The sequence below is a fragment of the Vidua chalybeata genome, chromosome 3 (genome assembly GCF_026979565.1).
Source record: "Vidua chalybeata isolate OUT-0048 chromosome 3, bVidCha1 merged haplotype, whole genome shotgun sequence".
Classification (NCBI taxonomy): Eukaryota; Metazoa; Chordata; class Aves; order Passeriformes; family Viduidae; genus Vidua; species Vidua chalybeata.
The window spans coordinates 55,249,532-55,276,608 of record NC_071532.1 but is presented as its reverse complement, the minus strand read 5'-3'; the positions used below and the strand labels follow the sequence as shown (position 1 = coordinate 55,276,608).

The 27,077-nt window shown below is 38.8% G+C and overlaps 1 protein-coding gene across 1 annotated transcript; it reads left to right on the top strand.

Moving 5' to 3' along the window:
* The first annotated feature begins 1,055 nt into the window (after positions 1-1,055).
* On the top strand, positions 1,056-25,816 carry MYCT1 (MYC target 1). Its single transcript, XM_053939732.1, is given in 4 exon segments — positions 1,056-1,190; positions 1,192-1,306; positions 23,454-24,723; positions 25,638-25,816. Coding segments are annotated over 3 exon segments (783 nt in total). The 3' UTR covers positions 23,987-24,723; positions 25,638-25,816.
* The last annotated feature ends 1,261 nt before the right edge of the window (positions 25,817-27,077 follow it).

The following is a 27,077-nucleotide window of genomic DNA, read 5'->3' as shown; positions in this document are numbered from 1 at the left end:
AGACCTTTTTCATTTACATTCTTAACTCAGTATTTGGATATGCCATTTTAAGCACAAGCTTCGAAAATACCAGTTTCCATTAACCATCAGGGTGTCTTTACTCAGTATTTTTAAAAATGTCTTTCATAAAAAACAAAACCAAACTGAAGCATAACAGAAAAGGTTCAACCTTAAAATTATGCCATGTCCAAATCTTAAGATTGGAATAGTCCTAAATTTAGGGGATTCTAGATATTCATTATGAAAAATAAATATAGGTAGTTCTGGGTTTGGGTTTGTTTGGGGGTTTTATAGTATAAGGGCAAGGAAACTCTCATTCATCTCTTCAGAGAACAGAGGTTTCCATTCATGGCAGAATGTTTATGGAATGTTTATCCATTATCTGGAATATATGTAAGAAGAAAATAGTAAAAAACTTGTTTCTATAGAAATTATCACACAAATACAAAAGTATATATTTTATTGATGTCCATTCATTCTCCATTAATTCTAGGTCTATGTCATTAAATATCTTGGCTAATTTCTCTTGTAGCTATGTTGTTATTGCTATATGTTATATATAGCAGCAATACCTACAATTCCATCGGGGAATTAACACTGCATTAAACTGTATTAAACGTGTCCAAGCAATTAGCTCAAAGCCTGTTTGTGTTCCAGGGAACTCATATTTCAGAATGGGGTGTGGAAAGGAAAAAATTTACAGTTACACTGTCGGGCCCAGCTAGTTCCTCAAACCAAGGGAACAATGGTGAATACTAAACCATCCTCATACCCTAAACTAACATCCTAAAGAATTGGTGTCCATTAAAAACCACTTGGTGCATTTCTTTCTTACTGAAAATTCCTACCCGTATACAAGTGCTTTTGGATGTTGAAGGAATGTCTTCAACATAGAAAATCTTTAAAGGAAACAGAAAGGATTTTTCATCTCTCTATCTCTGGATTTTTGGAGCTCAAAATGTTTCAGAGAAGGAGGTGATTTGGTATTGTTCTGAGTCAATTTGCTCTGGCTGAGGAAATGACGAGAAGGAAACTACTTCCCTGTCTCGGGAACCATGTGGTGTTCCAAGATAAGGCAAGCACTTACTAATTCGAGTCCAGAAGCAGGAAATGTGATACATCCATTTCCTTTCAGGCAAACAACACAGTTCCGTGGCAGCACAAAAGCTGTGCTTCTAGTGCAAAAAATCTCAAAATTCAGAAAACTATTGCTCCTCTGTGGACGTGCCATTCTGTGCTTGCAATTTGGATGTTATGGATAGGAACAATACTTTTACTCCAATCACATGGCCACCAAAGTTTTGGGGTAAGGATATTGATTTTTTTTTTCCCGAATATTCCTAATGTAGATGCAGATATTTGTTGTTGATTGCCTTAAAAAATACCTCTATATACTTTTAAGCCTCATGTTGGATGCAAAGAGTAATGAATAGGTTTTGTATTTCCTGCAGTGATAAGACTGTTTTCCAAATGTTTATTTGACAAAGTTTTATCATGTTTTTAAATGAATGAAGACAGAAGAAGCTGCCAGGGCAAAATTGATTGTTTCAAAAAGTTCATTACTGCAGCCAGTTGAAATGGTGTCTATTGACTTCAGTCAATAGTCAGACCAGGTAGACATTCTCAACTGGTTAATGGATGTACCTACACAGTAGACATGATCTGTTTCATCTCTTGATGAAAATGGGATAGCAAAGGCTAAACGTGTTTCAACTTTTGGAATGAACTCTTATTCCTCCAGAATGAAAAGTTATTTGTAATTTGTTGTGCTGCCTTATGGTGAGATTTTCCTTATTTTTATCTCAATGTGTCCAAACAAATATGTCAATTATTATCTACTGTGGCTATTTGCTTTCACCCAAATCTGGGAATAGTTCATAAACTGAAATGTATAGTGTGAGGTGAAAGTATATGCTATACTGAAATTCATTCAGGGTAATTAGATTAATTGATTTGATCTTAAAGGATTCTGTGCAATTGCTGTGGAAAATCTTTCCCTCTAAAGATTCATTCTATTGCTTGCTATGTTTAATTTCAATATTTATTAGCAATTAGCTTAGAATGAATTATGTATCTGGTTTTCTCTATTGTATTATTGCTATTGAGCAATGATCCCTCCAAGAATCTGAACACTATTTAAAGCTAAAAAAAAATATACATCAGCAAAATACAAATTCAGTTGCACAGAAGCACCCTAGGAAAAGAGTGGGGGGGGGGAACATACAAAAGGATGGAAAGAAGTCCCTTTTCTTTCTTGTCATAAGGAACAAGTATCTGTTGAATGCCATCTAGGCTTCCTGCAGTGACACATATATTTTCCTACTGAGAGACAATGAGACAATCACTTAAATTTTGTGTCTTGGGCTAAAGAGTAGAGTACTGATACTTGACATCTTTGATAAATACTTACAGGTTAACTGAGGAAAAATTACGGTTATTACTATTACTGTTTCAGAGTTTTTTGTCTGGAAGTTGTCTTCTGGACTCTGAAGAACAACAATAATTTTTTACAGTGAAGATGGATGTAATTCAAAAATGGCTGTTTCAGAATAAAAACTTGATGCATTTGACAACACAGAGCAGGGCACAACTTATCAGACTTATTGCTGAAAGGGCCAGCACCTCCTTTCATCCTCATTGCTCACCTGGCTGGTCTGACACTGTACCCAGCCCTGATCACATCCCATTTGTTTAGGCTCTGACAGCAGATGAACCTCAGAAATTGGGTATTTATGAAGAGCTTTCGTGGTTCTTTAAAGTGAAGAGGCCTCTCAGATTTTTCTTACTTTTCTGATAGATTTTAGGAGTGAATAGATAGAGGAGTGAATATAATTTTCTCTTTATTTCCCGTAGGCACATCATGTATGGTAGACTAGGAAGGGTGACTGTATAGTATATGTCAGAAGATGATGACTGACATATGCTCACTGTGTGGAAACATCATTTAAAACAATTGAAGTGTGTTTTCTGACATCCTGGAGATACATGACTTGACGTAAAAAAACCCCACAACTACACATAATAAATATAAATAAAATTTTGTTCTTTATTAAATATGAATTTAGTACTTGGAACTGATTTTTTAGGACATAGCTTAAAGGCTGTTTTCTAAGCCACCCACCATGTAGTACTGTGAATGTTACTACAGTACAATGATATATTCCTTCTCCCTGCATGTGTGACTTCTCAGCATCTTCCATGGACTCAGCCAAAGCGTAAACTTCAACATGTGCACAAAGGTTTGCTGAGAGGGACTAAGTTTGTGAGAAAGAAATCAGTGCTGTAAAAACAGTCAAAGCAACTGTTCATAAAAATATTTAATCTCTTACAATTTTATAAATCATCTATTGTCTAACAACTGATTCCCTATGCTGGAAAATATACAGGCATCCTGTTTTCTATAATAGTCCAATTTCCAGCGATAACTTCACACAGTAGCCTCTTAAAAGTGACTCTAAGAATTTTAGAACAATGGACAAACTAAGCTGTCCTCTGCTTACTTATGTGTGAGCACATATAAATCATTTTACAGTTGCTCCAGGCCAGTGGAAGTGTGCTTTAAGCAAGCTGTGTAGAGAAAAACAAGATATAAACACCTCAATATAAGTAATTCTGTCTGAGTTGTCTAAGTAGTCTAAACCCTTTCTCTCATGCAAAGATCTTAAAAAATTATAATATTAAAAAAAATCAGCACATCTTTTTTTGCAAGCTCTGTTTACAGTCAGTGACAGACTGGAGGGTTAATAACTGTAATGCTTAGCTGTAGACCTTGCAGGAATTCTTCTTTGAATTCAGATGCTACTATCATCAATCTGCAGTATTTTTGGAATGCTAAATTATGCAGTGGAGGAAAACAACAGCAGCAAAAAGGTTGTTTTGCTGGCCTAAAATCAATTCTGCTAGGAAAAATATTAAACTCTTTTCTGTTTTAAATTAAGGAGTTTATGACAGAACTGGCACTGTCAGCAAATGTCCTCTGTGTAATGTGTCATAAGCAAAAAAATTTAGATCCTGACTCTTGCTTGGCTAGAGCTTTTTCCTACTACAGATGTTTTGCAAAGCTTTTGTAGATATCCATGCCTGTTTCAGATAAGTTGTCTGAGCTGCTGCCAGGATGCAGGAGCTCCTTTCTATCAGGTGCCAGCTTCTGCGAAACTGTGTAGCTGCTGCCCACGCTCCTTCACAGCGGGAATCCAGGGTATGGTACTTTGGAAGAGGTAAGAAGAGAAGCACTTAAAGACAGTCCTTGCTGAACTTCAGCACTGCTGATAACACATTGTAACTGTAGACAGAGAGTCTGGATTATATTTTTATTACTAGTTTCAAAAGGAGGCTTAATAATAGCTGAGTGAGAAATTCAAGGTTTGATACCCATTCATCAACAAATAATCTCACTTTTTACTGTTTTAATATAGACTTTATTGAGTTCATTTTGATTTATAAGATAACAGTGGGAGCAAAGATGTTTTCACTTAAACCAGGAGTGCATTTCTTGTAATTCCTAAAAGCATTTTCAGTTGCACACAAGTAAATACAATAAATGTCTTCAAGACAATCCTATTTCTTCAGCATAGATAGCAATATAATTTCAGATCAGGAAATTGAATTTAAATAGTACATTTGTTCAATGTGACAGCAGTAGAGAGAAAAAGTGTAAGCAGATTTTAATCAACATTAACTTAGATCCCTACACTACCCTTCAGTCTAGTTTTACTCAAGTGTCTATTAAAAATGCAACCTTAAAATTTGATAACTTAAAAACTTTAAGGACAATTTTTCTTTTCTTGAATCAGAATCCAGGGTGTAATTTGTTTGGTGTGTGGTAATAATGCCATATATCAGCTGGCTTCCAGCATTTTGAGATTTCATACTGCTTGGCACATACTATAGGCCTTATTGCTTGACTTCATAAGATACAAATGCACCCATGTTTTTAAATATATCAAATTTTGCCTAGTCTCTCTCACAACCCACTGGTCTTCTCTCCATCAAAATGTGTCTGTTTGTGTGAAAGAAGTAAGACTATGTGCTCTGCTGAAAAAAATGGCATTAGGGGTGAGCATATTCTAATGCCTCAATCTGTGTTTATCATGTTACTGGTGTAGCAATAACTATGGTTAAGGCTGTGCATCACTCTTTTTCTGCACTGGAGTAATACTTGTGAAGGGCAGCACTGACACCATCAGTAACACAGCTGCTGGGCACTGCAAAGTACAGCCTAGACAGCCACAGCAGATGATTCCTCTTCTGGGATCCTTCGTGAGTGGCACTCATGGCAGAGTTGAAGCACAAGCAAGAGATCCAGCCCTGTTCTTTGCAAGCAGGAAGAGCAGCGCTTGTGGTGGCCTGTGTGGTGAAGCAGGTTAAGCCTCTTGGCTTACACTTGGGTGTCTGTGTCAGCCCATTTCCAGCATAGCCACTGGCTGGTCTGCCCTCATTCCCTCTGCTCCTGTTCATACAATGTGTACACTTCCCATTCACACTTTAGCAGCAAGAAAAAGGCTCTGGGGCCTGCCTCAGCTGCCCTGCTGGAGAAGTGGACACAGAAAGATTGCAGTTTGGAGCCAGCTGTGGAGCACTTGACAGCAGAAGTGGCAGTGGCATCTTCTTACAGGCCATTACTGTTTCTAGTCTGATGACTGGAAAAGACCAGCATCTTTGAAGCAGAGTCACCCAGAGGGCCTTTATCCTGGTAGAGCTGGCATTGCTAATAGGGCAGAGGATTTCAATAAGCTGACAATGCAACTCCTTTCCTGGCAGAAAGGAGGAAGTAAAGTTGTGACATAGAAACACTTATAGATGATTTACACCACTGAAGATTTTTTCTTAGTAGAGAAAATCTTCAGGGTTAAAGTGGAAAAAAGAGGGAGGAAAACACAACAAAATTAGAGCTTTGGATTCAGGTGATCTATCAACCTCAAGGCTGTATTTCCTGAATTGTTATTATTCTTCTCTTCAATTCTCTTTTCTCCCTTTTCAAAATCACCCCAGTGTGTGCATTCATTCTTCCTGGTATTTTAATTCATGGCAATGAGCCAAAACAGAGCAAGGTGATTGCAGACACTGCATCACCTGGACTTTTTCCTTTCAGTTTGTCTCTTCTGTTTTGTCAATTCTCTGTGATTTAGGAAAAAACACAGTAATTTTAAAAGTGCAATATTTGGCAGCATATCACACATCATAAGGAATTCATAGCACAAGGAATAATTTTTTTCCCAGGAGATATAATCTCTTGCTGCAGAGTCTTTGGGTTAGATCACTAATGCCTACAAAAGTTTGGAAATGGAATGTGAAAAAATGAGCTTCTTCCTTTTGAAATTATCAGATGACTTCAGACTTTACAGGCTCCTGTGTTGGAAGCAGCCGCAATAGGAGACTAGAGACAAGGAGAGGCAAAATGCTTTTTTTCAACCTCACCATGCAGACCTGTTGTAGTGTTTTAGGGAATAATTCCTTACAGTGCTTATCCAAAATAATAGGACTATCCAAAATAATAGGTACTCTTCAAAAAACAGAGACTTAAAAGTAAGGATGGAGCCTTACAACTGAGGACAATAGATGAAAATGGCATTCCAGTGATAAGTGATACTGCCAATTTTTAATTTCTTTAACCTCATCGCCTTTTAGCATTTAGGTAAAATGTTATACAAAAACCAGTTATGTTTACCCAATAAGAATAAAAATTAAAGCAAGTCAAATTCATTAGTACATGGTGAATGGAAGGGAAAGGAGCAGAACAGTCTAAACAAATGTTATCAGAGGAAGGAATGAACCATGTTGATGTGGTGAAGTCAGACATATCTGAAAGAATATATCTGAGCTCTTTGGTCAGGAGCCTGTACTAAAACCTTTCCTGTGTCACAGCCAGCCATATATATATGTAAAATGCATCTGAATCTGCAGCTCCCCATCTGGCATACACTGACAATATCTACAGCAACCACTTTTCTGCTCAGATTTCCCAGAGTGCTTTAACAAGCCCTGCTTTGACAAGTCTCCTTAACACTTGAATTTCAGAGTTTGAATTCTGTTTCATCAGGGTTACTAATCCACAGTTCAGGACTTGCAACTTCGAATTTTAGCTCGTTAAGGGGCTCAAACCATTGAGCAGACATTGAGCAGTGTCCATAATGATGGAGTTGATATGAGAGTTAATCGTGTGTGAACAAAGCTTTCTCCTGAATCCTCACCTATGTTTTACAATCAAATAAGTACCTCATACTTCCAGATTTGCTATTATAAATTTCCTAGAGTCATAGTTCTTTATTGCTTGCCTAACTTTTCATCTTCTGACTAATATTTTTCTTCTTTACTCATTCAAGAGGGAGCCTTTAAAAAAAGGCAAAAAATGTATATGACTAAAACTACCTTTCTGTACTCTTATGTCTTCTAATAACAAAGAGCAGCTTATCTTTCATTCCTATTTCAAAGCCAAGTGTATCTACTGATGGTAGAATAAGAGCATGTTTTGAAGAGTGCAAAATCCAAATGCCTTCCTCATTGTTTTATTCTATGCGAATTTGGGCAACCCTATGGAGAAGTAGTGTAACATAAAATAGTAAATAATAAGGAGGGATGCATTTCCTAGTTTAGTCAGAAAACTGTGAGAATTCACTACATGAAATGGCCAGGAAAACTGGTTGAAAAATACAGCCTAATTTCTTAGCCCAGAAGATATTGATCAGATGGACTAGTTAGAGCACAATTTCCTTAAAATATGTGCAAAATGTGTGAATGGTGGGATTGCATTCTACAAGGTAAATTGCAGACAGAAGCAGGGAATGCCTATATACCTTTGTGTCAGTCTCGTCTTGTGTGGACAGACCATGTCCTTGGGGCTGCAGATTTCCAATTCTGTCAAATAACACACCTGCAACATAACTGGCTTAGTGGATATGTAGCTGTGTTGAGTAAAGGCAATGGTGACATAAAGCCTTCTCACACTCCTCCCATGAGAAATATTTATCAACTTCAAAATGTATTCAGACTCCTGAGCCAGGGTTCTTAACACAGAGTAAAATACCTTTATTCCTCCCAAATTCGCTGAGAAATGGAATTGTCTTGTTTTCCTATAGGCAACTTGAACTTAGAACAAGCTGGATTCCCTTAAAGATGTTTAGAAATACGCATACTGGAAGACAGACTTTTAGTTGGGTTTCTGGTAGAGAAGATAGATGGTATCAGCATGTTTCAGGTCCCTATTTGAAACTCAGAGATAATTTCCCTGTTCTTCTTCATAAGAATGTTCTCAAGAGAAAAATGATGAGGTACAATATGACACATGATCAGATAGAAAGACATCTCTGGCTTTACAAAGGTTTCCTGTAACCACACTGATTATTTCAAGTAGATTTAGCTGAGAAGCAGATGCACAACACAGATATAAAATATGATGCATTTAAACAACACTATGAAAGACAGTGAGACCTTTATTTTAATGTTTAATCCTTGAAATGTTTCCCTTCCTATTACCAGCTTTAAATCTAGAGTACCTACATATTCTCCTTCCAGCTCCTCAGTGAAATGCTACATGATGCCACAAATTTAATAGTGAAGCCATATTTCCAGATTACTTCACCAAATATTTACCTTGAATGAATAATCTTGTGCGTATGGATGAAGAACACTGGCAATATCCCTGCACACTGAATTTGCAGAAATCAGGACTATGAAATTCCCATACATCTCAGCAGAGTTTTTAGAATAGGGGCCAGTTTTGCTTTTGTTACTAATGCCATACATGGGCACATCAGACAGACTCTTGAGAACACAAGCAAAACCAAATAATGTCAACACCAGTAAAACTCTGCTTTGCCTATATAAGAACTGAGACAGCCTTTTTTTTCCACTCTTGGAGAGGGCTGTAGGACTGTGCATCCTCACAGGCCCAGCAGCATGAGAGTAACTTTTGGTGCATGGCTTCTAGAGCAACAGATATTTCAGTTGCTTTCTTTTCCACTTCAGATGAGATATTGATCTGCATGACAATCCTGTGATAGAGATACAGAAAATATCACATAACTAAATTACTTCTCAAGTGATCAAGTAGTCTGAAGCTGATTTAAGTATGCCACATAATTTGAACAAGAAACATGGTAGTCAGAAGACTTCTAGGGCGAGTGAGACCCACACACACCACCTTTCCTCTGCTTGAATCTGTTAAGATCTCTACAAGGAAGACTTTATTGTCCTATCTATCAGGTCAATTTCACCAGAAGATCTTCCCCTTTCCACTTCCCCTGAGCTGACTTGGGATGTGTCACAAGGCAGCAGAGGAGCAGCCTGAGCCAGTGACTCAAAGAGGACACAGCAGTCACATAAATAGTGGTGATACTGAGAGCAATAGCAACAAGGGCGTGGGTTTAACTGAAGGAAGATAAAAGATAGCATGTGATTGTGAGGCATTAGCAATGGCAGCAACTGCATTTGAACATCAGCTCTGGAATGCCAGCATGACAAAAGTGAATCTTATTTTTTTGTAACGCTCAAGGTCCCTGGGTCCTCATCTGAAGTCCTCCAGAAATATTCTCATTTGAAAAAAGAAATAAATCCATGATCTGCTATGTAACTAAAAATGAAGGCATTGCTCATCTTCCCCTTCTCAGCTTCAAGATATCCCATTTTCTGTTCCCCTTCAGCTGTGTTTGGGAAGAGCTGATCTGTATGCAGCTTTTCAGTTGGATTTCTTATGCACGTGGCAGTACTGTTTGTTGTAGTGGCTGTGTCCTTTTACTTCATCAGTCTTATACTGTCTTCTGAAGAGGAAGAATTATCAAACTATTCCAAATTTAATATTATTATGCTTATTTTTCTATCAGTTAGGTAAAACATGAAAGTTTTCGCTTCTATTACTGAAGTGAAGGGGACCATAACAACAGTCAGATATTGAGAAAGTCTGACTGAGAGAGGCTTAGACTGAAAAAGTTAATATGTAAATGCATTCCAAGATCTTATGTGCAAGCCTGTCAGCGAGACAAAAGTAGATACTAATGAGGAACCTATTTTTTTCTTTGCCCTTATTCTGGCAAGCCCAAAGAAAAGAGCATTATTACTGTAGTTGGATGAAAGCAACAAACTATGTCACAAAGAGAAGAGACCAGTCTTATTCTTGTATTCTGTCTACTTGGAGCATGATTTCTTCCTGGTATATAAATTATTCTTTTAAAGTGAGTCTTTCATCCTCAGGCTGTGTTTTGTGGCATCCTAATTACTGCTTTTCTGCTCTACCCACTCCGCTATACAGCCATTGATTTATCAAATGCTTCACCATCTTTAGCAAGAAGGACACAAACCTGTTGTACTAACAAAGAAAAGGAAAAAGTTTTTCTGAGTATTATTTAAATAATAATCAAGAACACAGCATGCACACATTTTAGCAATTACACCTACATTATTGTTACTAATTGTTACATGAGCTGCCATCATTCTTTATCCACCAAATGCAGAAATCTGGTCTGTCGAAAACAAAGTATATTTCTTCTTTCAAGCACTACACCAGGGAATGTTTTGGAATGTGAAAGTGTCACATAAAGCAACTTAGGGCTCTGTGCTCTCCCCAGGACAAACACCCTGAGGCTTCATGGTCACCTGCTAGAGTTCATACTCACATTTGCTGGTCAGCACACTATGGGCGCCATGGTTCTGCCTCAGTTCTTCTTGAAGAACTTATTGAAGAAAAATGCTCTGTATTTATACACAATTTCCCATTTTACCATTGTAATATTTTTTAAACTTGAGTTAAATGAGTTAATAATATTTGTTAAAATCTTTTTGTGCCACACGACTGGTTGTGTGTGGTACCACCTCCCTTATACAGAAGATTAATCTGAAGCATGGAGAGGGAATAAATGTCCAAAATCAAAAAACCGGAGCACAAGGCAAAATCAAGGCTCAAGACTGAATCTTTTTCTTAGTAAGATTATTTTCATTTCATAGCCATATCCTTTTGTCTGGAAAAAAAAAAAAAAAGAAAATTTTAAAATAGTCAGAAAAGCCTATCAACATTTATCAGCAATGCAATTTTCCCCTGCTTTTCAAGGCAGAAGTTTCACTTCTTATACAAAAATGTACTTATTCTGATTTTGAAACTTATTGTACTTATTGTACTGATTGTACTGAAGTTTGCACCAAGCAATCCTAAATTATTCTTCTAACATAATTTATTCCTTTCTACTTGAAGAGGCAGCAGGAAACACATTAATTTGATTTTCACATATTGAAAATGAGGCAATCATATTTTAAGATTTATCTGTTAATTGACCATAACCAAAATTCCACCAACTATAAAAATATATACAGCATTGTTATGAAATAACACCTTGGAAATTTTCAGCTAAATAAATGGGGGAGAAAAAAAATAGTCAGTTTAATATAATGTGTAAACTTCATTGGGCTCTGACAAATGCTTGGTGAAGGAAAGAGTCATGGCAGTTTCTGTTTCTCACCAGAGGCCTCTGCCTTGCTTCTCTGGCATCTTATTTGCAGAAGAAAATTAATTCCCTGTTTTGGACATTTGCATTCACAATCCAGCATCCTAACACACACTTATGACATATTTGACCTTTGAGTGATATCTGTTAATTTTAAACCTTTTCTTTTAAAAATTAAGTTACATCAATACCATCTCTCTGTTATCTAGTTTAATGGAAGATGAAATAACCAAGCAAACATGTGGCTTCTGTGGGAAGTGCATAAGTCATGCAGGCATAGTACAAACAAAGAAGGAAGCCATTGATGGCTCTGTTAATTGAAAAGTGTAGGAATCTCTGGGCAAGCAGGACCTGGGCCAGCCTGGTGCAAATACAGCCTCCCAGTCACCACTGGCTGACGTGAGACAAGCGCAACATCCTACTTCATACTGAGTCTCCAGCCTGGATCATTTGTCCTAGGTCAAGCAGAGTTGACTAATACTCCCAATCAGTGATCCATTCATTTAGAAATTATGCCAGCATTTCTTAGCTTGTGGTTGCACTGATTTTTTATGACTGCTACCTAATTGGATCTCCTAGCCCACAATGATATAGATATTCATAGAAATATTTGGTGCACTCTCCCAAACAGATCGATGTTCACCCAGAAAATACTGGGACAAAGAAAGATCGGTTTTTGAACCTCAGGTAAGTAACTGAAAAGTGCAGTACTACACAAACATACTTCGGTGTTCTCAAAATGCTCACTATTACACCTGCTTCCAGAGGAAGACGTGCAGCAGGAGATTTTTTTGCATTACTGGATGTAGGTCAGGCATTACTGCAGTGAAAAAAATATCACTATTCCTGCTCCTTGAGTAAGAATACTTTAGAAAAGTTTATTGGATATTTTAGAAAAGTATTCAGCAAAGTTCACAAGCAGCTCTTCCTTCCATTCTTCAACTTTGTACATATTTTTAAATTTTCACCTGAAGAAGGTCCTTGTTTTAGCAATCTCAAAAAATGAGATTGTAAATAGAGCAGTAAACAGTATTTTCAATTACATGTATTTTTGAACAAGTAATATAGAAGTTGGACTGACAGCAGAACACACTGTGGCAGTATTTCAAAAGCAGTATGTTATGAGTGAGAAAGGACCCTTTTGGAGAAACTTCACAGTTTTGAGCCTCAGTAGATTTCCTTCAGCTTCTGCCAAGACACTATGCTGCACACGTTTCACTAATTTTATCCATGTTAATCACAGAATCATAGAATAGTTTGTATTGGAAGGAAATTTAGAGGTCATCTAGTTCCAACTTGTCTGCCATAGGAAGGGTTACCTTCCAAAACATTGCTAAATACATGATGTGCATTTAAAAGGGAGAGTAAGAGTTATGGAACTGTAAAGGGGAGATTACTCCTCTCCTGGGAAACAGGGAAACAGATGAACAGGTTGCAGGGGGAGAGGGAGAGAGATTGCACTGCCAAAAGCAAGGAGCAGAAACAAGGTCCTGCCTCTCAGGTGACAGAAAGGGACTCTTGAGCCTCAGAGAGACATGTGCAGAGCTTTCAGCACTACTGCAAGCGCTGCGTTGGGAGCCACTGTGTATAGGATGCACTAGGAAGGCTGAAATGCCACCTTTCTTTTCTGGTATGGATAGTGTCTCAAGGCACTCAGAGTGTGCTTTCTCACTCTGAATCTTTTAAAATATTCTTCTCTATATTCTTATAAGACTTGGGCTTCCAGTATACTTCCTGGCTTTTGTGGGTTCTTAAAGTAAGAACAAGCTCCACCTGAAGCTGTATCTGGGTCAGGCACTGACAATAGAATTAGTATAGTGGGACTGAGGATGTTTTATATATATTCTTCACACTACATTCTTCCCAATAACCCCTTCAAAACCTTGTGCTATGTTCTACCTCTGGCTGTCTTCTGTTTTCTTAAATCTAGGCTACATATTTCAGTATTTCATCCTTAATTTTAAGAATTTTAGAAAATTCTGATTGATTTTAAGGTCTGTTCATATATGAGATTACTTATTCTCAGGTGTAAATTATTTTTATCAATTAAATAATAAATATAATGTCATATTGCACTGTGTCAGATTGTGATTTAGTGTTTGATTTAGGCTTATGCAGAGGCCATATAGCTTAACTCTGCATTTGTGAGGTGGGTAAGAATGTCTGGCCAGAGGATTGCTTGCTGCATATGTGGAAATGATCAAATTCTATTACTGCTTTTGTCATGCATTAAGAATCACAATGAAACCACATGGTAACAAAGTACGCCTGAAGGAATCTTTGCTTTGTTTTACGTAGTTGTGCCCAAGGCATTAAATTAAACATGCTGACATCTCTATCTTAGATGTTTCCTTCTGATTTTTACAATTACTCTTTATTTGTCATTCCAGTAAAAATCAACTGCCAGTAATATCAAGGGAACATCATTAATTCTGAATTGGTTTGTGGGGTATTGAGATGGCATATTCCACTCTTCTGACTTTTTATCACAATGAATTATAGTATTAGTAATCAAAGCAAATGTACTCTGGTTGCATGAAGATCATTCTGGATATCACTGTGGATGTCAAGAAATATGAATATAAGAATAGACTTGGCCTTATGCTCCTCCATGAGCACAGATATTTGCATCAAGCTACAAAACTGTGCAAGCTTTACATCTTTAAACTTCTGAACACTTTTGCTGTGCCTTGGTTTACCTCACTTTCAAAGCCTCTGCAAAATGCTAGTCCTAAGTGTTTATGGTGATGCAATTCTGAATTTTTCTGGGTTTTGAGGTACTAAAAACATCTCTGTAATCTTCGATTGGAATGTTTCTCAATAGCTTTTTCTGATTCCGTTTTAATTGAATGAAGGTGGTTTCTGTATAGTTTCGATTTCCAGCATCAGTTTCCAGCAGAGGGCAATCTTGTTCCTAGATAGATTCCTCATTTGTGAAGTTAACCCTGTGATGAACAATCAGCCCCTCTGCATTTCAAAAGGAGAATTAATCCAAAATCATGGACTGCCCTTTTTTTTTTTTTTTTTTAACTTGTCATTTAATTAATATTTTTTCTGATGCTTCTGGAAACCATTTGCTTACCAAATAGAAGAAAATCTTAGAAACTGCACAGAATAATGTCAATGTGGACCTTGTCATTTGTTCTACCTTCTTTTTTCAAAACAGGATTAACAGGATTGACTGATGTTGTTTTTTAAAATCTTTACTGGGTGTTGATGCACTACATGCCTGGATTATCTACGCTAGTTCTTACCTGTTCTCATAGTTAGATTTTTAATTTCCTTTGCTTTATTTTAAACCCAGCACTTCTTATTTTATCTGCCATGGACATAAGAAAACCCCGTTATTAGGTGAAGTGGGAGAATTACTCTCTGTTGCTGTAGAAAAGAATCTTGCAGTAGCACAGGCTGAATAAAACATCCCTTTAGCAAGTTTGTGTCTGAACTCAGAGCTCTGATATTTCTGGCAGCAACTGAATCTCACTTACTAGTTCTTAGGTCCTGCACAAGTCTACTTTTCTTTCAGCTTATTTTCCCCTACAGATTCTGTTTTTTTGGACATCACAACTACCTAAATCACCTTGTGCTGTAGCTTGTCGCTCAGTCATTTTACAAGAGTAATGTGTGAAGTTTCTTGAAGTTTTGGCATGACTAAGATCACAGCTGGTTGATATTACGCAGCAACTGATTCATCCACCCAGCTGAATCATGGACTGCCTACAAATGATTAATGAGAGGTTGTTTTGGTAACACAATTAGTGGCAATTGGGAAGATAGTAATATCAACACTTGTCAGATATAAAGAAATTGCTTTTTTGAGTTCAGCATGACAACAGTAGCACAGGAGCTGGCAACTAATACTAGCCCCAGCTTTAAAATGATTTCTTGGAGCTTGGTAGAACCAGCATAAAATTTCTAGTATTGCTAATCACTTCAAGCCTTCTGTGGTAGAAGAAGGGCTGAAGAAGAAGTGGTGGTTCTTTGGGCCTCGGGTGTACTTTGTTTCCAAACCCTCTGGGATACATGAGGATGAGTAGCTGTAGCCTGTCCAGCTTAGAGATGGACATTTCCTATTGTTGAGGAATCCATTCAGTGCAGGTAGCTCGGGATACAGCTGCAGGGTCATATGCAGGCTGTGTTCTAGGGGGCAGGAGACTGAGCCCAAACCAAGAGCCTGTGACCTGCTGACCCTTTGCAAAAAAAGGGCCCAGGGACCTGTGGCCCTGCCATGGGACCAGACACTTGGACTGTCGGAGACAGCAAGAGCCAAACACCCCAGATTTTCCCACCCTTAGACTGTGTGTGAGGGGAAAAAAGCCTAGAAGTTCCTTTGTTCTGGGTCCCTCCTTGGAGGCACCAGCTCAAGCTGCTATTTTGTTATTTAGTTATTGCACCATGATGAAATGATTTTTAAGATCTGGAGTTCTGAGACTCTGCTGTGGGACCAGGGGTTGAGCTGGTAAGGAAACCTGGTCTGACTGTGTGGGTTAAGGGGTGTAGCTGCAAAAGGGCTTCTGTCCCAGCTCTGGTGGTACAAGTGTAACTGCCAGAGTGGCTCCTGGTTGGTCAGACATGGACGTGTCCTTAACATTGTAGCTGTTAGGAAGTTGCTATCAGTTTGTTCAAGCTCCAATGGACCGTGGCTGCTCCGGTCTGATTTTGCACAGAAGAGTCTGTGTTATGATCGTCTGCTAATGACTTAGCTGAACCTTGCTTGAAACCTGAGACTCCTCAAAAATAGTGTCTGAACCTATTGTTACTATCAAGTTAATAGATTTGTAATATGCAATGTAGAATGTAATTAATGCTTTAGTACACTAGCTGGTGCTCTATACTAAGCTGTGCAATGGATGTGTACGGTATGAATTCCCATACTGGTTTGTATGCGTATTATACCTGCTTTTGTCACCGAGCTTTCATTTTGGGAAAAGATCATCTCAGTAAAAAAAGGCTGAGCTGATTTTTTCATGTTTGAGCTCAAATCCTCTACTAGTTATCAAGACTTTTCAGCTTTAGGTCAAGGCAAGCTGAAGTTGTTTGTGCAGATGTGTGTGCATGTAGGGAGAGGAGTGCTTACCAGCTTAAACAAGTTTTGAGTAACTGGCATATGACATCACATAAAGGAGAGAGAGCTAGCAAAAATGTGAGATGGAAGGAAATAGAATGGAAATAAATTTTAAATTCTAGAATTGTGTTTGGAAGTATAAAAATAACTCTCTTCCACTCTATGTCACAGTGGTATGTACTGATAGATACTTCTTGTTGCTAATCCAGCTGAAATCAATAAGCTTGTATATTTTACCTCTGAGCTTCCTGGAGTCCCCATGGAATAAAAGCTGCATGTCAGATGCACAATGTCTCATGCTAGTTTGGGGCAGGTGAAAAAAAAGAAAAATAGGAAAATTACTCTCAGACATTTAAGTAAACGAACAGAGTCTTGCCCTAATGTAGTACAAGTAAAGTGTCTCTATAGAAAGTTGAGTTTAAATGCTGAAAAATGCTATTCTTGGGTGACAAGCTACCTTATTACTTCTAACAACTTTAAAATAAAACTTCTGTTGTGGTCTAGGAATGACACTCCTCACTTTAGTGTTCCCCTCATCCCCCCCAAGGCTCTCCCAAACCAGGCTCCATTCTCTCACTCTCCAGAGCCTTCCCCTTCCAATTTCCTCCGCACAGGGGGGAGCTGAGAATTGGATGTACAAAATGGTGAAAATTATTGGGTTTTGATAAGAACAATTTACTGGGATGCACCTGGCTCTCAGCGACCATGTGATGGAGGCTCGCCGGAGGGCAGACACGCGAGTGGCTGACCCAAGTCTCTGCCGAGACCGGTACGGATGGCGGTGATCGCTGCGGCGTGGGTAGCGCAGCAGAGCATGAGGAAACTGAGGCAAAAGAATAAGGCATGGACACTTGCCGAAGTCTCCAAGAATTTAATCTCAAAGTGGGGCAAAGCAAGTGACAAAGCTGAACATGAAAGAACTACTTTTATAGGGATGGGGGGAACACGGGAGGACACAACCTTTGACCAATAGGAGGGCATTAGGGGAGGTGTGCAGGGTAAGGGCTCCCCAAGAGAAGCCAACACGGGGAGGGAGCAAACCTTACAATCCAATTCTGCTTCGAGGAAGGGATGAAAGACAGGGAACACTCCAGAACCAAAGGAGTGTGCTATCTTTGACAGACAGGCGTGAGACAAGGGAACAAGGGAGGTATACAGGTGGATTGACATGTGGATTGACATACATTTTGGCGGGGAAAACTGTGGTGAACAGCTCAGGACTGAACCATTAGGGAAGCCAAATGGGGTAGAGAGACTGAACCATTACAAACTTGTAACAAGGAATATCAAAACATACTACAGAAGAACAAACTGTAAAATAACAGACTACCACACTGGGAAGAGCAATGAGATAAGAAAACAAACAGTAACACCAGCAACAGTAAAAGTATCTTAATATGGGTGATTTACATGTAAAAACAACAAAAGCTCAGTGCAACACAGCATGACAGTGAACCAACAGGTTCCCTACCCTGCCACGCTTTTTGTCCCACCTGAAGCCACACCCTTCTTCCTGGAAGTGAGTGTTCCTTATTTTCACCCTATGAGGTGGCATAAAATAAGACCCTAGAGTGCCCACACAGCTCCAGGCTCTGCCCCCTCATGGCTGTTGCAGAACAATTATCTCTGTGCTGGCCAAAACCAAGGCAACAGTTTAATTATTACTCTTTGAATAAAACAAGAACAATGCACTATCAAAAACAATAAAAATTTAACAGCTCTAAAACATAAAGACTGCAATATTTGGAAATCACCCACTAGAAACCAAATCAGGTGTGTAGGTATCATCTCAGCCTGTGGTGTTTTCTGACTTCTTGTGCTTAGCAATAAAATGAGCAGAACAGATGCTTGGAAAGCTGAGTGGTTCTTTATTCGCTAATATTGGCAAAGATGCAGCTCAAATTCATTGTGTGTCCACAGCTTGACTAAAAGACTCTTCTCTACTTCTCTTTCCCTTGCATTCAGTACTTTCTAGTGTCTTCCTCCACCCCATCCTGGTTCATGCTCTGAGATGCTCTCACTGAGGGTGCTGCTTACATGATTTTGAAAGGTACTACTCTCCCATTATGGCTAACTGTAAAGTTTTACAAAGTATATATTTGTGAGCATGTGCCCACCTTAATTTTACACCTTCAGGAATTTACCATAAGGGTATAGGAAATACACAAGTCTCAAGGATATCCTGAGGTCAAGGAACAAAGTCCTATTGCAGCTCATTGCAGCCAGAGCTGAGGGCAAGAGAGACATTCCTTAGGAAAATGAATCCACAACACAAATGTGTTTTGAATTCAAAGACATGGCTGATGCGGTCCATAAAATGAAATAAAATGAAACTCACAGAAGTAAAAGGTTGTCCTAGTACATCTGCAAGCCTACATGATAGAAGCAGGATACTCTATCATGAAAAGCAAATTTTTTAATGAAAATTTTGGGTATTTCAGGGATTGATACATCTAGGTAGGGATTGTGATGCTATTTTTCAGTGAGGTAAACCCAAAGGGAGGAAGAAGAGAACATAGTACACTTCTGACAAGACTTACTGATTGGTATGAGCCACCTTTGGTTGACCCTGCTTCAGATGTCCAGGCCAGATGGGAAAAACATTTTCAGGGCCCAGTATTAGGAAAAACATCTTATCAGCCTGTCTATTGTCACATGTTACTAATGTGATGTCTAAATTGTGTCTAAATTTCCCTGATGTGGATTCTGTCAAGCGATCCGCACTTGCCAGAGGTTATCAATTTGATAGGATATATGCTATCACTCAATAGAAATGGAAAGTTATGAAATTTTTAAAGAAAGCTTCAATGACCAAGAAAAAGTTTTGCTCAGCAGATGCAATAATCCCCTGTACAAATGGTAGGACCACATTTCCATAACACTGGGTGCAGAAACTAGAGAGGAGGAAACAGAGAGACTTCAAAAGAAATTGCCTGATCTGGAGAGATGTTGGGCTGACAAATGTGCTGACTTAATGTTCAGATCTGGGGGTAATATTAAGAAGTTATAAGTGTTACTGTGGGTCCCAAAATGCCAACCGTTTTTGTATGGTCATGTTGGAAGTCCCACAGATAGAAAGGTAAAGTGGCTAAGATATCCAATTGCTTTTTTTACCTGAGCCTCTCATTTCTGGCTTTGTACCTGAAAGTCTGTCCTACATTGTTGATAAAAACCTTTGTTCTTCACCTCAACTGGTGTTACAGGTGAGAGTGGAGAATTGACTGAGGTGAGGTACCAAATCTTTTCTGTTATGGCATAATCAAATAAAGCAGGCAGTGTGAACAACCTGAGAAACATACAGATCAAAACATACAGATCAAAACATATTTAGGAGACTGGGCCCTGGGTAGTTGTTGTTATTAGCAGCATCCCTAACTTATCCCCAGATCTTCTTACTATTTTCCTTAAAAGCAGAGGACAGAATGACAGGCACAGTGCTCAGGAAACCGTAAGTTATTACAATGGCCCCTTGGGAGACACTTTGTATCAGTGTCATTCTGACTCCCCGGAAGGCTAGTTCTGCTCTGACACTGCCTGGATTAAGGAAGAGAAAAACAATTTGGTGAAGGCCAGCTGTTCCACTCAAATCCCAGGTGCAGCAAGTCCCAGTCTGCCTTTGATCCTTTTCTCTGTTTGATAATATTTTCTCCAATGTACCTCAGGGCTGTGATTGTTGGACATTCTAAAGAGGAAATCAATGGGCATAGATTTACAATTCTACAATATAAGGTTTTAGAACGGAATTACATTTCTGTGAAATTCATCCTCTGCAGGGAGTAAGCAAAGAATGAGTTTCACCCAATAGTGACCCACAGTTCCAACTGAAATCAGTGAGATTTTGGGAAGAGAAAAAATGAAGTGTCTGTAACCAATGGGTCTAGTAATATTTCTGTAATAAGAAACAAGGGGGTTAAATGTAGGTCTAAACAGAAAAGAGAGCATATGGAATCCTGGCAACTGAAATAGTCAGTGTAAACCCAGCTGTGTTTCATCAGGGAATAATTTGACCCTCGATTTTTCCATCATATATGGAGATAGAGAAATAAAAGAACTAAACAAGTTAAAGAAAATGACGCCATTATCCAAAGGGATAATTGTCTGTGCTGTACCTCCAGCACAGGGGAACAGCACGTGGGAAGGACTGAAGAGCTGCACTCAATACTTTTGTCAATTCCCTTATCTGCTTTTAATAGTGTGAAACTCTGGTTAGATTGTGCAGGTGGTGAAAATCATGACTTGAGGGATGCAGGGACAAATCCTCACCGTGGTGCATGGCAACCCCAGAGCCAGGTACACTTGTGCTGCTTGCTGTGCTTCTGCTTACACTGGAGGCTGCTGAACCCTGTGGAGATCCCCTTTGCCAGCTGAGAGCCCAAAGAGTTGCAGGGATATCCAGTGGCAGCACAGAGCCCTGTGCCTGGGGGATTCCTTGGCAGCCTCAAGTATAACCCAACTAGCATTTGAGATGAAGTGCAGAAGAAATGAGCACAAGAAAGGATTATTTCTTGCTCCACTTTCCCATAGCCAGGGACAGTAGTAGTGCGTGGGAAGTGCTGTCTTCAGGACTCCCCCTGGGATTTATTCAACTGGAGGTCACCAAGTCCTGGTTCTCCCTGCCCACCTTTGGGAGTATGAATAGGAACTTGCAGTAACAGAATGTATTAAATCTATTAAAGTGGCTTAATAAGCTATTCCTGACCAAAAGGAGCACAGTAAGTCCTGCTTTGTCTTTTAAAGATGTTTTATAGTGGGCAGAATCACACTGGGCTTGTGAGAAGGCTGCTTATAAGTGATTTGATCTGAAGCCAAGAGTTGCAGTGCAGGATGCTGCCAGTGGGTTCTCGCAGAAAGCAGACCAGGCAGTCACCCTTTGTTTTTAGTGTGTCCAGTCAAAAGTTTTTGAGTTGTAGAAATGAGAGCTTAAAGAAAATTTGTCTTTTAGGGTCAAGTCTGATCCGCCTCCAAATGAAAGGATACCAAAGTGTTCCTGAGAGGGAGCAGTCCCCTGCAACAATATCCAATGCATTATCCTTGCCAGTCTTTATTTGAAAAGGATAATGTTATAAGCCTACCTGAAAGCAGAGGTTACAGGCCAGGAACAGTAGGATTGTGAGCCTTCCAAGTATGAATCACATCACTAGCAATTTTTCCCTGAAGGGAGAAAAGTAGGAAGTTAGATAAGGAAGATAATAATGACTGCTTCTTAAAGTGCAATTAACCAATAAACATGTACATTTATTCTACTGGAAGCAAAGATAATGTATCTTTCCCCTTTCCTGAAGTGACCTGTCCTTAGTTTAAGGCTGCCTTAAAACAAAATAATCTATTCCAGGGTGCCAGTATTGAGGTGCCTCTGTCTGCAAGTCAGTCCTGCCTGGCACATCTCCTCCCTCTTCATGGTGTGCTGGCTGCTCTCCATAGCCATCACTCAGGCTGCTCACTCTTCTTGCATCTTTAGCACCTGCTTTGGCCAAGTCCCACAACTTAGATTCAATGCCATTATTCTAGGGTTTGGGAATGACTGTTTGTACGGCACCATAAACTCAGGGGAAACTCTTCAGCAGCTGCTGAAAATTCTGAGCCTAGTCTCAGCTTTTCTGGCCTGTAATGTCTGCATCCCAGTCCTGGAGTTAATACCTTCTGTCTGGCACAGTGTTATTGGGCCTGCTCTTCAGTATGCTCTAGGAGTTACTCACCTTTCTCTAGCTAATGAATACATTTTCCTTTTTCACAAAAATGCTTCACAAATATGAGAGAACAATACAGTCAGAACAAACATGTTTCAAGGTGTCCCATGGATATTTTTTGCTTATTCCCTCTTTGCTCCATCAGTTGTCAACATAGTGTTCCTTCTTGTTTTAGATCCAAGCCCTTGGATTTTGAGAGAATCTATAAAAGTTTTGCATTCATTTCAGGCCTTATCCAGGATTACAAGTATATCTCTGGGCTTTTTACAACAGCAATAATGCTGGTGCTCAGTTGCAAACCAAGTGAAGTTTTCTGAAGTACCTGTCCTCTTCTTAGAAATATACAAAGAAAAATCACATCTTTCCATCCTGTGAAACCATGTGGGAGAGAAAACAATCCTAGTTTTGTTTTTCTGTTTGGTTTTTCTGTTCGGGTTTTTTTCAGATCTTGTAGGCCTTGAAAACATTTCTAAAAGAGCTAGAAATCTACTTTTCTTAATGGCAGATTAATCCATCTTTAAATTGGGCACTGGGGATAGGAAATATTCAATAGATTTAGTATTATGAATGGCTATCTCTGACCATAATGATTTAGGATGTAGTCATTTACATTAATTACTGTGAGGATTTAAACTATCTGTTACTCAGCAGTAAAAGGCTGGGAAGTGTTCTCATGTTGTAATAAATACAGAGCTTACTCCATCAAGAACATGGCAGAGGGTACATTGCTGCTTTAATAGGTGAGTTTGCAAACACGTACACACAGAACATAAAGGTCTATAAGCAGAAGGACAAGTCTGCATAAATCCAAACCTCCTATTGCCCAGAGAAGGAAATACTTGGCAGTTTTATAACACTTGGAGCTGGTGGGTGGCTGATTCCGGGAAAGGCTAAAGACTTGCCTTGGTGCAGAAACTGATATTAAATATAAGTTATTTTCTGGATCTTGTTGAATTATGCAAATTAAACAAGCAACAACAACAACAACAACGACAACAACAAAAAAAACAAAAAAACCCCAAAAACCCACAAAACCCCGAAAAATCAAAAAACAACACACCGAAAAAACCCCCAAAATCCCACAAAACATCAAAATGCTGTGTAATAAGAGCACCCTCAACTGTTGTGTTTGTGTTGTGAAGTTCATGTGTTACCAAGACATAAGGGCCATTTCATCTTTTAAGGAGGCTGGCATTTAAAATTAATTTTCTTGCAGCAATATCCTTCAGAGTTACTTCATTAACTTTGAGATTAATTTTTGCTGTATTTCAGAGCAGATAACAATAGCCTTCACAGTGTCCATGGTGATTGGACTGGTGATTGGAGGGATCATCTGGGCATTTTTCACCTGCTTGTCCCGTCGCAGAGCTAGTGCCCACATTTCCCAGGGGAGCCCTTCATCCTTCAGCCGTCGGTCCAGACCTCCCTCCCATGGCCACACTGCCAGCAGGACTGGATTTTACCGCAACAGCAGCTGTGAACGTCGGAGCAACCTCAGCCTGGCCAGCCTCACATTCCAGCGGCAAGCCTCCTTGGAGCAGGCCAACTCTTTCCCCAGGAAGTCAAGCTTCCGTGCATCCACCTTCCACCCTTTTCTGCAGTGTCCTCCCCTGCCCGTGGAGATGAACAGTCAGCTGATCACCCTCACTCCCACAAATACCACCACAACCCTTGTGGGAAGCACCACCAACAGCTTGAGTCAACCTGAATTCCACTGGTCCAACAACAACCTCCGCATCTGCCACTCCACACAAACCCCACCTCCCGCCTATGAAACCATCATAAAAGCTTTCCCAGAATCCTGAGCTTCGTCCTCGCTGCAAACACACATGGGCATCTTAGAAGGAACCTCAATTATCTCAACAATTTTCTGTGCATGATGAAGATCTCTGAGAAGTCGCCAGCTGCAGTTGCAGTTGCTTACTTTGCCAAGAGGCATATAGAAGTGATTTCATGGAGCCCAACATCCCACTATCTGAGAGATCACTTGTCTTTGCACTGCTAGCTTTTATTTACTGCTCTGCTGTATGCTTGCATATTTATAGTGTTGTATCTTTAATTGCAGCCGTTGTCTCTTTATTTTAGAGGGAAAAATGCTGCCACATAAAAACTACATAATTTCTTGAAGAAACAGATAATACTAGAAATTACTGATATACACAGCACATCAATGCAAATTTCACTTTTCTTTTTTTTTTTTTTAAGAAGTTTTGATTTTACATGTTTTTGTTACATTTTCAGAGAGCACCTCCTGTTACCCACCTTCTTGCTATAACACCAGAAGAGCTTCAGTCTGAGGAACTTTAGATGCAGACCTTTTAGAGGATGCAGTCCTGGCTGCTGTAGACCTCCTGTTCTGTTGATTGCAAAGATCTGATCAGAAGAGACTCCATATTAAGGATGCTTGTTTAAAATTCCCCACAGTGTGAGGAAGAAAAAAATGTGAAGTATATATCGCTTCATGCACAAAGAAGTTTTGAACAACATACTAAATGCATGATAACAATTATAAAGAATTTTCTGCCTGCAACCAGCAGAACAGGTAGTCATGTTTTAATACCCAATGAGGCTGTATGGGCAGAACTCCTCATGTTTCATTTTTCTAGTTCTGGCTATCCAGATAAGCAGTATGAATGACAAGTATTTTTTTAATTAAGTTTCCTGATTTCCTATGGGATTAGTCATTTCCTTATTTCAAATGTTTTTTCTCAAATTGTACCAACGTTTAATTCTTTCTTTTATTCACTGAAATCTTGTCTTTTACTAAGCCCTGTGGCTGAATACAGGGATTGTATAATGAATTGGGATATGAAGATAAAGATGAAGTATTTAGTTGAAGCTTACATGTATTCTTGACTTTTATATGTGTGTCATGCTGAGCTAACCCCTGGCTTAGTAGAGACTAATTGTACTGATATGACAAATGTTCAGGATTTGGAAGTAACAGAGACAAATGGGACCCAAATTAAATCTTATTGTATCAGTCGCCTGTTAAATTTTTCGTGTTCAAATTAAGGTTAAAGAATTTCCACAATTAGAGGAGTGTCCACGCTCCACACTTGCAAACATGCTGGTTGTTTCTAAAAGACTTGGGCGATACCAGCCTCAGGACTCCTGATTCTGAGGGGGCTTCTGCAGGGAGAACAAGTTCTTGTCTCTCTTCTGGGAGAGACAAAGATTCAGCAGAATGGGCAAAATGCTTAACATCTCCCAGATTTTCCAGGCTTTTGGAGACTGGCAGCAAATATCCCTTTGCTGAGATCAACATCCCTCAGGAAGCACTGGCATTGATCTCTGATCTACAGTATTCCAGCCCAATATCCACCCATTTGCAAATAATGTTATAAACACTGAGCTTACAAGCAATGCTTACTGTAAACAACAAGTATTCCTTATTGTAAAGGCAAATTATTTTGCATACTATTTACTGACTGGATTTTATTATTTTATTTTTAGTGTGCAGCACATCTGGAGAGATGTATGTCAGTGATAGAAGAACAACGATTTACAGAGTTTACAGAGCATTTCACTGCAGACACTATGGGTTCTAGCACACCCAGAACTTGCTAACAAGATTATAACACTGCATTTGGCTGATTGTAGGCTACAGACTTAAAATAGCAGAAGAAAGAAAGAAAGAAAGAAAGAAAGAAAGAAAGAAAGAAAGAAAGAAAGAAAGAAAGAAAGAAAGAAAGAAAGAAAGAAAGAAAGAAAGAAAAGAAAGAAAGAAAGAAAAGAAAGAAAAGAAAGAAAAGAAAGAAAAGAAAGAAAAGAAAGAAAAGAAAGAAAAGAAAGAAAGAAAGAAAAGAAAGAAAAGAAAGAAAAGAAAGAAGAAAGAAAGAAAGAAAGAAAGAAAAGAAAGAAAGAAAGAAAGAAAGAAAGAAAGAAAGAAAGAAAGAAAGAAAGAAAGAAAGAAAGAAAGAAAGAAAAAGAAAGAAAGAAAGAAAGAAAGAAAGAAAGAAAGAAAGAAAGAAGAAAGAAGGAAGGAAAGAAGGAAAGAAGGAAAGAAAGAAAGTTATGCTTTTTCATTCATTAATAATTTTTTTTACATTTAGAGGTTTTCTGAGTCTGGTGAATTTCATGTTCAAAGTGTTATTCCTATAGAATAGGTATGCAGCCTATTCTAACCTACCTACAAAAAGTAGAATTCAAGCCTACTCCCTTTGTTTGGTGGGTTTGATGGACTGTGGAAGAGACAACTTACCCTACCAGCTGTGTACCCAGTGTGCACCCAGCTGGCCAAAACTGCTTGTTCCTTGAGAGTGAAATCATTTTAGATTAGTAAATTTTTACTTTTGGATTGCAAGTGCACGTTACATTACAGTAGAATTTTCCACAGAGCAATTATTACAGAATTATTACTTGTATTACCCTGTATTTAGTAAACATTGTAAAGAGGGAAGATTAAATGTACTGTATTTTTTTTTCCTCCTGAAATCTGCACTGGATATCGAAACATTTTTAATGTGTCCTGGATTAGGGAGACTAAAACCACACGTGTTTGGTGTATAGCCAATATGACTGTCAGATGCCTAAAACTTGTTTTCACATGTGAAATAAATGTTTTGCAAGCATTCAGGAAGCTTCAGAATGTGGAATAAAGTTAGATGCTATAATCTCAAGCTCATGTTTTTTCCTAATGATGAATATGGTGATTTGCATAAAAGATCCTTTAAAGGGAAGAGTATTATTTTTAATTATGCAAGCTGATACAGTTAGAAACGTGAATGAGGACTCCTTCCTTCCTTTGCTTCTGTTGGGAAACACCCCAAAACTGAAGATGTTGTTTGACGTCAGGATCAGAATTTGCCCTATGAGAACAGCTTCAAAGGATTACAAGTGAGAAGGTTTCTCACAAATAACAGTGCTTACAGATTTTAAATCCACTGGTTTATA